Source organism: Astatotilapia calliptera, chromosome 10 (genome assembly GCF_900246225.1).
Source record: "Astatotilapia calliptera chromosome 10, fAstCal1.2, whole genome shotgun sequence".
NCBI classification, from domain to species: Eukaryota; Metazoa; Chordata; class Actinopteri; order Cichliformes; family Cichlidae; genus Astatotilapia; species Astatotilapia calliptera.
In genome coordinates, this window is record NC_039311.1 from 2,378,348 (window position 1) to 2,391,945 (window position 13,598).

Here is a 13,598-nt window from a genome sequence, read left to right on the forward strand (position 1 = left end):
AGAATGACAATAAACACTGAGAGTTCAGGCTGTGCTGAAGAATAAAAGCAGTCATATCAAATATTGACTTTCAAGCTTGCAAGAATTCGAAAGACACTGTTTTTGCCTTATATGCTGCATTTCTCCGTCAATGAATAAAGAAATGAGGGATCAAGACAGTAATGATGCTAAACCACGTTTACACTTATAACAACATAATGGCTCTATATTAAAGCAGTGTAGTTGCTAAACTGGCTTATTTTAGGTTCCAAACAGCCCACTATTGAAAACACAAAGCATAGTATTAAACGAACAGTATCCCATGGAAGGCCTCGAACTGCTGAGCAGTTTAAGTTTAGTGTTGAATGAAGATGTGATGCAGCGTAGTGGCAAACATGTCTGTGGGAAAATGTTGCTGCCAATAAACTCAAAATGAGCTCATATTTCCTCTCTCCCATCAAATAAACAAGAGGTTTAAATAATTATTCATCAGTTGCAAATCTCTGCAGTGGGATTTTTTAAAAAAAAATCTTACAAAGTGTTTCACGTTTCACAAAAGCCGAAACAGCAGAATTCACCAGTAATCCACCAGGCGTGATGATCCTGTTATTAGTCTTATCAGTGTAAAGTGATGAAAATTTAATGGGGCATGTTTTGTGCTTTGGAAACAGTCCTTGCCTGCTAAGTATGTTGTTAGTGTGTTGTAGATTGTACTCATACAGTACAGTAGACAATGCTTTCAATGTTTGTTTGGTCTCAAGCTGCCGTTAGGTGGGTGTGGGGTGTGAGTGAGGTCAGGATAACAACATTATTGACTTATTTTTGAAGACAGTGGTCAAAGTACAGAATCCTACAGGGCACATCTTATCTTTGTGGCTTTTAAGCGTCACGATCTAAATACTCATTAAAATATAACGTAATATTGGCTCTATCGTCCCAAATGAATTACAGCATTTTAAGAAATGAAAAGTTGCTTTAGAGCAGAGAGCTTACATGAGACCTTATTATATTAGGGGAGGAAGTCATATCTGTAGATAACGGGATATCTGTTCTACAGATTATTATTATTATATGAGAACAAGAAATTCTGCAACAGTCGGGGTAAGCAGGATGGATTATTGCAGGTGGTGCATAATTTCAGAATTAACTGTCACCACAGCAGAAAAAACTGGAGCTGAACACTCGAACTCCTCACACCACAATCAAAAGCCAGCCAGAGGCAGCACTGAAGAAAGAATAAACAATACTAAAGACTGTACTTTAAAAGCAGATTATTCCAGCCCTGCTGCTGCTGATGCTGTTGCCCTGAATTATTTCTCAACACTGACCTGATGTCAAGGACTATATAATTGATTAATCCAGAAGCTGTTATATTTCTTGGCTGGGTCCCTGTAGATATGCGATATCAGTTTTTGGATGAAGCACATTAGATACAAAGTGCAAGAGATTTTTTTTCTTTTTTACTGGAACAGACAGGAAATTATATTTAATTTGTTGAAGTCAAAAGAGGTAAAGCCAAAGAGCAAACATTAAAAAGCATGACTTCAGCAGGATCATGAGCTCAGACATGACTTCATTGAAATCTTCAGGCTCAATTGCTGCACAATCAAAGCTAAAGATCTAAAACAACACATCCAGCGTCCTATATGGTAATATGCCCCCATCGATATTACTATTTAAACTTCAAGTATCTTGTGCTATTTCATCTAAATGCCATTACATAGTAAACAGTAGATATTTTTACACTGTGATTTTGGTGGTTTACCTTCTCCACGGGTGGGCTCACATTTTCAGCTGTTTGCCAGCAGCTTTACTTTAGTCATGTGTCCTGCTGGGTCTGGCTTGGTGAGTATCTCTGCAGTGCCAAGTGCAGAGGATTTACCTGAGCGCTTTCTTGGACAGATGGCTGCCTCTGTAACCTGTTACACAATGCAACCCACAGCTGCCCGTGTTTGGAGTCATGTCATGACATATTGAGCACTTTTCAGTGCAGCAGGTTCAGTTCAGTTTATTTTTTAAAGGTCTGATGTTGGTGATTTGGTTGCAGCATTGATACAGAGCACATTCCAGTTCACGAGAATAAAAGAATAAATACAAATTTGTGGAAAAGTCAAAAGTGATATAAGTCTTTAAATCTTGCTTCCAAGGATTCTGAAAGCAAGATATAAGCTGATGTTTTCGGACATCAGCCGCCTTTTCATCCATTTTCAGTCACGCACTGTTTTTTTCCCTTTGTTAAGCTCCTTAACACGGACCTATGCATCGTTCAAGCAAGAAAAAGGAATCTAACTCAAGGGATGAACCAGTGTTGTGTCTACACATGGTGAACAACTTAGATAAGTCAGTCATGGATTGGCCTGGACTTCATTACTGAACAAGTGTGGGATCATCTTGACAAAGAAACGGAGACGGAAGAGCTTTGAGTCTCCGACAGGAAACTATAAGCTTCAGGCTGTGCTGAAGAACTCAGTCATAACAAATACTGACTTTCAAGTTCAATATAATTATTAGAACGTTTTCTTGTCTATTTTATTTCAATGTATGTTTGCACGTGTCAATAAATCGTTGCACATATTTCCCATTTTCCCAGCAAAATATAAAGGAATATAGCGCAAGACTTTTGCACAATACTGTACATAGATTACATATGTGTTAAATCTTAGATCTTAGGAAAATGATTCGCAGCTATAAATAGTTGCCGACTGCGTTTAAACAAGCGAGTAACTTAGCTTTGGCAATTTGGAGACAGAACATTGAACTCTGTATGCGGAGGGTGCAACATCTCTCGAATGATGTAAGGCCGGTGCAACTTCTTTTGCAAGAGTTGCTTTTGGCATCAGTCAATACCTACGACCCTGATATAAAGTAAGCAGCTTTATTAAAATAACTAAAAATTAAAAAGCAGCTTAAATATAGTAAAACTAATGATTTTAAGGTTTATAGCTATGAACAAATAATTTTAGACAAAAATAATAATAATAAAGAATAAAAGTTTAATTCGATTAAAAACAGACTTCCTTTCTAAAAAAACAACAACAAAAAAACCCCCAAAACAAAACACTTTTTTTAAAATAAGGAGAAAGGGACCGTTTATTACTTGGCTTCTGGCCATAAAACAGCTGGACACATGTTTGTACACAGCTCCTCTGTCCCATGAGGCATGCTGAAGAGCTGTGGCACGAATGGTCAATACATGTTTTGAACGGGTCGCTGACCCACGTGACTGGCCTCATAAATACAGAGAGAGCAGCTCAGCGGCAGCACTGCTCCTCCACGTTACCTGCAGTCTTGCCTCCGCAGAACCTCCTGGCTTCTTGCTCCTCCCCGCGCTGATTAAATGCCCGCTGGACTCTTCAGTCAGCTGCTGTTAAACGCAGTCATGACAGCGGAGCTGTAAGCTCGGAGCTCCTGATGTTTTAACTTATTTTATTATTGTTTAAAAAATAATTTCAAAGGTTTTTCGGGCACTTTGATCAGCCAACAAGAAGACTGAGCTATGAAAACCATACTTGCTGCATACTCGGGATTCATCAAAGGTAAGATGGTTATTTGGGGTCTTCAAAAGTGTCCCAAGGGCGTGAAGGAGCGAAACGAATAGGAACGCAAACAAGCCTGGAGTTTTGTTTTAATGCATGCAAAACAAAACGGGAGTTTAATACTTACTATGATAACAGAAATGAAATTAATAGGATATTGCTATGCTCAATCATCCTGGTAAATCAATCTCCAAAGGTTGATTCTGTTCATCTGGACACAGTGGGAGAAGCTCAAAATACTGTCTAAGAATTTTGCTATTATGTATTTTGCTAATCACTGTGTTTGATTTGTGTTCTGTGAATACTTATAACACGCTTCCACTCTGAATGGTCTTTGGTTGAGAGGAACTAAACTCGGGCTTTTAACCTAAACCACACAGTGACAGCTGCAAGTTAGCTCAAAGTTGATGGAATAATGACACACGGATGTAAGTGACCATACCTCTCATAATCGCATGCTTTCTGCATGCATCTTGCTTATAATTCGTGGGGTTATTGTGGGAATGGGGGTGGAGGAGTGGTAGTGGGGGGTTCCCTGTTGTGTTACTGTATCCAAACATGCCATTTGGTTTCTGTGTATCAAATATGATTCATAGCTTAAATCAGGGGTGCCCAATCCCGGTCCTCGAGAGCTACCGTCCTGCAGCTTTTAGATGCATCCTTGTTCCCACACACCTGAATCAAATGAATGGCTTGTTATCAGGCCTTTGCCAAACATGATGGCATGCTGTAGAGATCAAACCATTTGATTCAGCTGTGTTGGAGTAGGGATGCATCTAAAAGCTGCAGGACGGTAGCTCTCGAGGACCGGGATTGGGCACCCCTGGCTTAAATGAACACTAGAAACTATACGAACACTAGAAACTATACAAACACAAGCTGATGTGTCTATGTGGGCCTGTTATTGTGTTAATTACAAAACGTTGTGCTGTTTGCATTTAGAGGCGACTACTTGCATGTCCAATAATTCTAGCTGTTTAGGTCTAGGATGGCTCTTGAAAGCCAAGCACGTGGGCCCCCTGTTGTGCCCCCTGTTCTCCAGGAGATCACACTGTTTGTTTGGTTTCAGCTTTTACCCACCAGTTTGATCTAGCTCTAAGCAGGCTGGTTTAACCATCACTGCTGAATTCCAGCCAACTTCTCTGCCACACATTTAAGCTGTGATAGTCTCAAGGACTCATAGCATCATAGTTTGCAGGCATTACCAGCCGAGCCCCGGTACCAGGTTATTTTCAGTGAGGACAGATGGGATTAGAGGACAGCGTTTTCCTGGAGTGCGAGAGCTTCTTATTGGCTCGCTGTGACACGGCCTCGACTCACGTTAGTTGCTTCTTAATGTTGCTTTGCGCTTCTTTCTCACACGTAGCTGCGTGGGTTCACTCTTTCAGCCTGGTGAGTAGCTGAGGCTGTGTAGTTTTGGACTCGCTGGAAATGTACTGTATTATTGATGTAGGACAGGTCGGTGCAATCCGTTCTGGAGTAAATCATTAACTCTTTGTTTTGATTGATGTCCACCTTTGGCTTTGTTTAACTCAAATCAACTCTAGGCAAGAATTTCTTCTGGGAAATGTTGACTAGATTTTTTTTTTTTGCGTGATCTTTATCTCTTCCTTCTGTTTTTATACCTGATCCATTGATTTGTTTTTGTCTCAAGGCACTGGCTCCAGCATCCTCTCCGCTCTGCAGGACCTCCCCTCAGGGTTATGGCCCTGCACATCCAAGATGGAGAAGCATCTGCAGGTGATCTCTGTGATGCAGTGGGTCATCTCCTTCTTAGCCTTGGGTGAGTGAGAGAGTTGACTTATTAGTGTCACAAGTAAAGGAGGTCAGATCAGTCTTTAAAGTGAACACACACTCGTTGATGGCTTGTTGGCCTTCTTTCGTGTGATTACACCCTGATGATGGATTACCTTAACCCTTTGTGATGAATTCAGGTTTAACTTTAGTGACTATTTCCCCGTCTCCCCCCAGGTGCTGCCTGCACTGCATTACTGATCTACATCTTCTGCACTGACTGCTGGCTGATTGCTGCCATTTATATAGCCTGGCTTATTTTTGACTGGAACACCCCAAAACAAGGCAAGCCACGAAAGATGTCAATTTAAAAACAAAACAAAACTGTTACCTAATGGTTTGAGTTTTGGCTGCACCGGACTATAGGTCTTAATGAGAGACTTTCTGGCACTGTGAACTAGTGTGGCGGTTTAACTAAAATAATTGCTTATAATTCTTGATTTTATTTTTATGATTTCATTTATTTGAAGTAACCAAAATGAGATTTGTGAAATGACAATGTTGAGATTTTAGGCACGTTTGATGAGGATTTCTGCATCCGGTGATAGAAAAGCTTTAGACTAATGCTATTTCCTCTGCCTTTTATTTTACTTTAATAAGCTTTACAAGTTCACAAATTGTTTTCATTAGTTAATTTTTTTTTTCAAAAGTTTAGTTTTTATTTTCATTTTGGTTAACTACATTTTTCCACATCTAGTTTTAATTTTTAGTTTTTGTTAACTATAATAACCTTGAGTCTTAGACAAAGAATTGCCCACCTGTTGGTGCCAAATTCTTTGAAATGACAGTTTAATCCGGCTAAAGAGTTTCTTTTTCTTTTTCATCATTTTAAAAATTTGTACTTTAGCTAACATGCTATAGATTGGCATGTTAGCTAAAGTATAGCATGCTAAAATGCTATACATTAGCATGTTAGACTACTAGCTTAGCTTATGTTAGCATGCTATATGTTAGCATGCTAAAATGCTATACATCAGCATGTTAGACTACTGGCTTAGCTTATGTTAGCATGCTATATGTTAGCATGCTAAAATGCTATACATTAGCATGTTAGACTACTGGCTTAGCTTATGTTAGCATGCTGGTTTAGCTCAACACAGTGCTCTGCCGTGTACAGCCTTACTGTACCCCTAGCATGGCAGCACATGTAAACGTAGAGCTCAAGGGAATTTTGGGTAGTGCGGAAACTTATTATTCAGGCATATTCGGTTCATTTCTCAGCATCTTAATGAGAGGACAGTTGTTCGGATTATTTTGACTGGGTAATATTTGAAGACGTCACTCTGCACTTCCGGGCAAAACTAATTAAATGACAGATTAATAAACTGTATAATAAAAAAACTAAGGTTGAATTGTTACGAAAAATTACGGTTAGTTCTATTTTTGTGCGCATGCTCTGAGTGACTCATGTGTAACTTTCTCCTCAGGTGGCAGGAGGTCCTCCTGGGTGAGGAACTGGACAGTGTGGACGTATTTCCGAGACTACTTTCCAGTCAGGGTGGGTGAATGTGTCATCTTTGTGATGCTCCCTTGCTGACGCACTCATCTGTAATATAGGGAAATCTGGAGCTTTGCAGAGCGACGGTGGTGCCAGGACTCCAGGAAATGGGTCCTAAACATCTCCCTTATGTCAGATGAAGCTGCTCCTGTGTGAAATGTGTTTAGTTGTGCACGTTTAACATTACAGATAGGCTTATCGGGGCTGCATTGAGCCATCTGCTCTGTACTCTTACTTGTCCTGTGTTGATTAAGATGAGGGTATGATGTTGGCTTCAGACTTTGCCCCAGTTGAAGGTCTAAGAAGCAGTGCTAAGCTTTTCTCTCATCAGGTACTCCGCAGTGTAGGGGACAATAAAATCCTTGGTCAGGCTAAAGGGCTTTGTGTTGGATGGTACAGATGTTTAGTAGCTGTTCCTCACTATACTGTCACACAAGAAGTCAAAAGTCACGGTTAAAGCATGCTTAAAGGGAGGATAGCTGTCTTCTTACACATTACACAGTAGTCATAAAAATACAGGGCCAACATTCCACTCTCTAACATCCAGGAGCAATATATATTTACTTATTTAATTTATTTATTAAACAAATATGTTGAAGTCGGTCAGATCTTGAGAACAAAGAGCGCTAAATCCAGGGTGATGAACCAAGCATTCATTCTTTGTCATCTAGATGCTTCACTGTAGTTGGGCCTTTCTCATTGATGTCACCACCTCATGTTTAACACAGATGAAGCCACTGTATTAGTTATTCGCTCATGTGAAGCTGTTACATTCACAGTCAAAGTGAGGGATTTACTGTTTTTTGTACTTCAAAATATCCTGAAATTATCTACAAACACATGAGTTAGTCACAGGGCGAGTATTGATGATTTATGAGTTGGAAACAACCGGTCAAAGTCCGAGCCAACACTGAAGTTGAGGTGAGGACCGAAGGAAGTCCGAAGTGAGACTTGTTATGAAATGTGTTGCACGGATAGATGTGCAAGTCTGCTTCAATACTAGAATCAGGTACTCTTTTATATTACTGCTGCTCCTTCTTGAAACGAGTGACTCTCTTCTTCCTCCTTCTCTTTTCTTCTGCTTGGATCTGTACGAGGGGTTAAGTGCTGTGTTTGCTGCCCTAGTCCCACTGTAATCCTCCACATATGCCAGGTGGTCTCCTGCGCTGCCATGGAGAGCTTGAATGGGTTCTCCTGTGCTAATGTGATTACACAACTGTTATTTTGGACTAGCTACTAATGGAGCTTTGTTTACACATTGTGATGGATCCAAGTCTGCACTGCACATCAGAGCACACTTTTCTTATGGGCCATGTTCACCTTTACAGCTTTATTGTGCAATGATGGGTTTGATGATAATGCTGACACATCACTGCTGTCAGCCTGAACAGGTGCACACTGGATCCTAATTTTATGATTGTATGTGCTGTCTGGCTGATAAGAGTGTCCTAGTTTTACTAAAGCAGTATACATCATACTGTGTGTGTGTGCAATGAATAATGGCTGTCTACACATCCATGTTCACATGTAGTGTTAAAAAATATACCTACAATAATGTTTACTATCGCCTGTCAGTGCGCCCGAGGGTGGCTGTGGCTACAATGTAGCTGCCATCAGCAGTGTGTGAATGGGTGGATGACTGGATGAGTAAAGCACTATACAAATACAGGCCATTTACCATATTGAAAATCACTAAAGTATACAGCTATGATCGTATATTGTTAACATTGTTACTGGAACCCATTTATGTTCTTCATATTTCAGGACTTTGCTTTACTGTCTTGGATTCTCATTCATGAATTGCTTTGTGTATAATTGAACCATCTTTGTTTTTGTTTTGTTTTTTTTCCTTCATTCACAAACAAAAAGCTAGTAAATATTACAGTTCAGATGATGTCATAAGCTTCTTTTTACAGGATGCTTCTGCTGAACAGAAATATGGTTGGTGATTAAAGTTTGATAAAAGAGAAGCTAGTTCCTAAACTGTTGAGTAATCAGGCCGTGATCTTTGGAAACATGCGCTGCTGGTGAATGCTTCAATTTTAATTTTTCTTTTTGAGCTTCGAGCACCTCGAGCCAAATGCCATTTAGTTCACATCGCAGTGGTCTAGAATAAAGGTGCCCAGGGTGAATCTGACCCTTGTAAGCTATTAGACATCACAAATTCTTGAACACACCATTTCAGGCTAGCATTCTTGCTATTACGGCGCTGAACATCGGTCTCATTTCAGTATTTATTTATTTATTTTTTTGAGGGGAGGGGGTTCCACCTTTAATCACATTTATCATGCAGTGGCTTTAGTTTTCGTCTAAAGTCTGTTTCAGTTTTTGCACCTTATCCGTTTGATGCATGATAAAAGCAGAAAAATAAATCCATGTTCATCAAACTTTTGTCCTCGTCTGAGAATCGGTCTCACACTGTTTATCCACTCTTTGTCCTTTTTGTCCTGCAGCTAATTAAAACTCACGACCTGCTGCCCAGCCGGAACTACATCTTTGGCTACCATCCCCACGGCATCTTTTGTTTTGGTGGTTTCTGCAACTTTGGGACGGAGGCCACAGGCTTCTCTAAGAAATTCCCTGGCATCAAGCCTTCCCTTGCAACCCTAGCAGGAAACTTTCGTTTTCCCATCCTGCGAGACTATCTGATGTCTGGAGGTGAGATTTGACTGAAGAAGCCAGAAATTCTTGTTTGAATTCTTAAAATGTCAAAATAAGTGATAACTAGCGCTGGGAGAGCTGACCTTTGTCCTGCTGCGGCTTCAGTTGACATCGATCGACTGATTCTGAGCTTCATCTGTTTGGAGGGCCTGTTTGCTCTTCAGGCTTCATTTTTGCCCCTTACATGTGGAATAAGTTCTTGTTTTCTTTTTTGAATGTTTAACATTTCTTCTGCATATTGGTGGATTTTGCCTAATGCACAATATGGTATAGAAAGCATACAAAAGGCTGGTGTGTAACTCGTACAGAGACTTAAAACTCAGTGAATCTGAGTTGTAATGAGCAGTTTACCTACATTTTGCCCCCCCACAGGTATCTGCCCTGTGAACAGGAACTCCATCGACTACCTGTTGTCACAGAATGGGACGGGAAATGCTGTGATTATCGTTGTCGGAGGGGCAGCCGAGTCTCTGCAGTGCACACCCGGCTTGAATTCTGTCACCCTGAAGAATCGTAAAGGCTTCGTTAGGCTAGCGCTGCGGAAAGGGTGAGTCGGCTGCGCATTTTCAGACACGAGCACGTGTGGTTTTCACTGACCCGCACAATATGTTGTTGAATGGGAAAATGTCATTCCCTGAGCTGCGGCACCTCACGGGAATAACAAAATCCTAGATTATTATACCCAGAAAGGCCACATGCTTGCAAAGAGAGAGCTGCTAAATCATTCTATGAATGTGCAGTCTTGTCCCTGCTCAGCTCCTCGTGACATATAGTTCACTTTCAGGGGCTGGGCAGTTTGAGCTCCCCCCTTGGCTATGCGTTAATGAGACAGACTGCAGCGTGAAGGGCCCTCGGTTTGTCTCACCAGCCCAAACAAGCCCATTCCTTCACAAATACAGCCGAGGATTATCATATCAGTGGGTGCACCCTATCCAAAGAAGCTTAGAACGCGCTGGAAAAGACACGCAGTTATGCAGACCTTTATTCGTTACAATTAGGCTAGCACAGCAGCTGATGTAAGCCTCAAATGTGAATTTGGGTCACTTTGGATTGATTTTGTGGAACTTCTAAGGCTTTGTTTCAGTGCTTATGAAATAGAGACGATGTTGCAACCAGCTGAATGATGTGTTGTGTCGTCACAAAACAAGTGTCCGCTTTAACAAATATATTTATTGTTTATTTTTGGTCAAAGGGATTGATGCTCTGATTGTTTCTTCTAAAATACTGGATGGAAAACCAGATTGAATCTTTCACAAACAGCTGGAAAAAATCTCTCTCTAAAAACGACTGATTCTGTGGTCTAAAAACGGCCCCTGCAAACCTTCAGACTCTAGCTTAGTTACAGATCAGGGTGGATTTAAGAAATTTCCCGATCACATAACACCTTCCACAGTTGTTATACAAAAACGTGGCTGCTCCTCCCCACAGGGACATTGAATGCTTTTTACAAACTGTCCGTGTTCCTTGCACCGATTCCTGATGGTGCACATTGCACCATAAATCCAAACCTGTTGGCTATTTTTGAATATTTGGTAAACTGAAGCTGGCCGTTCAGGAAAGTAGAGACATGTAAGGAACGTGGTGGTTATCACACGTGTGCAACGCTTCAAACTCTGTTCTTATTGCTGCTTTTAAAACCAGGAGATTCACAGATAGGATTATAATATAACCATAAAACCACATTTCTGGTCATGTGAACAACAACTGCAAAGCTTCAGCAAGAGGACAGTGAACAAATATTTGTTTATTAACTGACATTTTTCTCAAATAAGTCTCAATGACCTTTTATGTGTTCTAGATGTTTCGCATAGATGTGTTGTTCTTTTTCACGGTCGGGCAGGTGTGTTGAGTCACTTGCTTTGTTCCCTCAGGGCTGATCTGGTTCCAGTCTATTCCTTCGGCGAGAACGACGCCTACAAGCAGGTGATCTTCAACGAGGGGACCGTCTGGAGGTCTCTGCAAAAGAAGTTACAGAAGATGTTGGGCTTTGCCCCGTGCCTTTTCTTTGGAAGCTCCTGGGGCATTGTGCCTTTTTCCAAGCCCATCACTACCATAGGCAAGTTTGTCTCGTGTTTGCTTTGACTGTACGGTACAGATTAGTTTTCTCTGACCTCGACATGGCTGTGTTACTAAAGTTTTTGTAGGACAGTGACCAACCAAACAGTTCATAGGACACAGTCAATATTTGCTCAACTGTTTGTTTTAACTGTTTGTCTCCTGTGTTCTTTTTCTTTTTTAATAGTTGGGGAGCCAATCACTGTGCCAAAAATTGAGGATGCATCAGAGGAAGCGGTGGATCTCTACCATGCAATGTACATCAAGTCCCTCCAGTGCCTTTTTGACAAGTACAAGACCCGCTTTGGTCTGAAAGAGAGTGACATCCTGCACATCCACTAGGAAGATGACGGGTCGCTGCTAATGGCCCGAACTGTGCATCTCCAAACCCCTCGCCTCGTCTTCGTTTCGTCACCTTCGTCATCGCACCTGGGTGCCTAGATTATCTCTGGACTGCAGATGACACATTTTGCATGTTTACTGAAGAAACCTTTGCTCACTGCGCCATCTCACACACACGCATAGTGCTTTCTCAGGCAATGGCAGGTTTAATGAATGGTGGCCTTTCCCAGCTGCTCTTGTCTGGTTGCCCACAGTGCCTCATCAGTGCCTTTTTTTCCCCTCCCAGTTTTCTTTTAAAACTTGGGCGTCACGTTTTAACTGCTTCTTTCAGGCAGTGGTCGCTAAGCTCCACTAGATGGAGCCAGAAGGTAACTTGCAGGACTTCTTCCTGAGCTCCTTTACAACTCTACACGCTGAACGCACAAACAATGCAAATGAAAGGTACCACTTTATCACTGGGTAGTGCCCAAAGATTAATCGAGCCAAAGACATATGATGTCCACAGACATGTGGTGATTCCTGCTGGTTAAAGGCCGAAAGTGAAGGAATTCTACCAGGTATGGTGAATGCACAAACGCATAAGACTGTAGAAAAGCCTTACAGTGTTAATTGAATTCTGTAGCAAGGAAATGCCTATTTTAGTGCATTTGTCTCAACAAATATTTCTGGTGCACTTTTGATGTTTTACATCACCCTCTGAGGTTTTAGTCTCAAAGATTCCCCCCCCCCCAAGACAGGCACTGCTCTGCTTGGCTTATTTCTTTTTCTTTTTTATGTTCATACTGGTGACAGGGTTTCTATCTGGGTGGATACATTTAATGTATGCAGTGTAAACTACGTGATTTCTTGTAACTTAAGTGTCTTGGAAGGTTTTGAGCTGTAGTTGAAAAGGATAAAATGGTTTTGTGGGTGAAAATCCTGATGTTTGCGGGTGAAGATGGATGGATGGAATCCTGATGTTTGATGATTCCAGTTTACAGTGAGTTTTATAAAAAATCTTTCAGGGAATCATTTAAAATAAGCAAGCGTGCGTCATGTCGATGGGAATAAAGTGTAACAGAATTGGCTGAATTTACAGATGCAATTTTCACTGGTTTGAGCATTGTGATGACTACTATGGAGCAGTGTGATACCTGTGCAATGGATTTGCAAGCAATAAGCAGCGAGACTTGTCTGTGTGATGAGTTGCATAATCTTTCTGCTGATGTTTAAATTAAACTTTTGTAAGTTTTCAGAAAAAAAGTGTGGTGTGTCTTTGAAGTCTTTCCCACATTTATGTCAATGTTTTACTAAATCTGAGTCTTATGTATGTGCTGTGTAGGGAGCACGCCCACCAAATATATGCTTTGTTTTGAACAGTATTTGGCTGGAGAGTATTTAATATTATCCACAATTCTCTTATCAGCAAAAACTTTCAAAGTCCAGCTGGGCCATACAGTATACCTCTGAAACCACAATTTACCTCTATGGGAGGAAAAAACCTCCCTTTCATCCCTCCCTGCAGGTGATATAGATGTGATCCTCAAGCTCGCGTTCTCTACCAGAGACCTGGGAGTTTAGGGCTCTGTGCCGTACTTTGTCTGTTCCTCTGGACCGACACCTCTGATGTTATACCTGGAGTTTTCTGGAGCCACTCTTCCAATTTCAGGGTTACAGCTCCTACTGCTGCTAATTACCACTGGGACCATTTTAAACTTTAGCTTCCACATCTGCTGGTGCTATGCAAATAAAAC

At 41.1% G+C, this 13,598-nt stretch overlaps 1 protein-coding gene across 1 annotated transcript; it reads left to right on the forward strand.

Moving 5' to 3' along the window:
• The first annotated feature begins 3,233 nt into the window (after nt 1-3,233).
• dgat2 (diacylglycerol O-acyltransferase 2) lies at nt 3,234-13,223 on the forward strand. Its single transcript, XM_026182233.1, has 8 exons — nt 3,234-3,515; nt 5,170-5,298; nt 5,487-5,594; nt 6,737-6,807; nt 9,261-9,465; nt 9,841-10,015; nt 11,340-11,524; nt 11,711-13,223. The coding sequence occupies exons 1-8, from the start codon at nt 3,476-3,478 to the stop codon at nt 11,863-11,865; spliced, it is 1,068 nt and encodes a 355-aa protein (XP_026038018.1). The 5' UTR covers nt 3,234-3,475; the 3' UTR covers nt 11,866-13,223.
• The last annotated feature ends 375 nt before the right edge of the window (nt 13,224-13,598 follow it).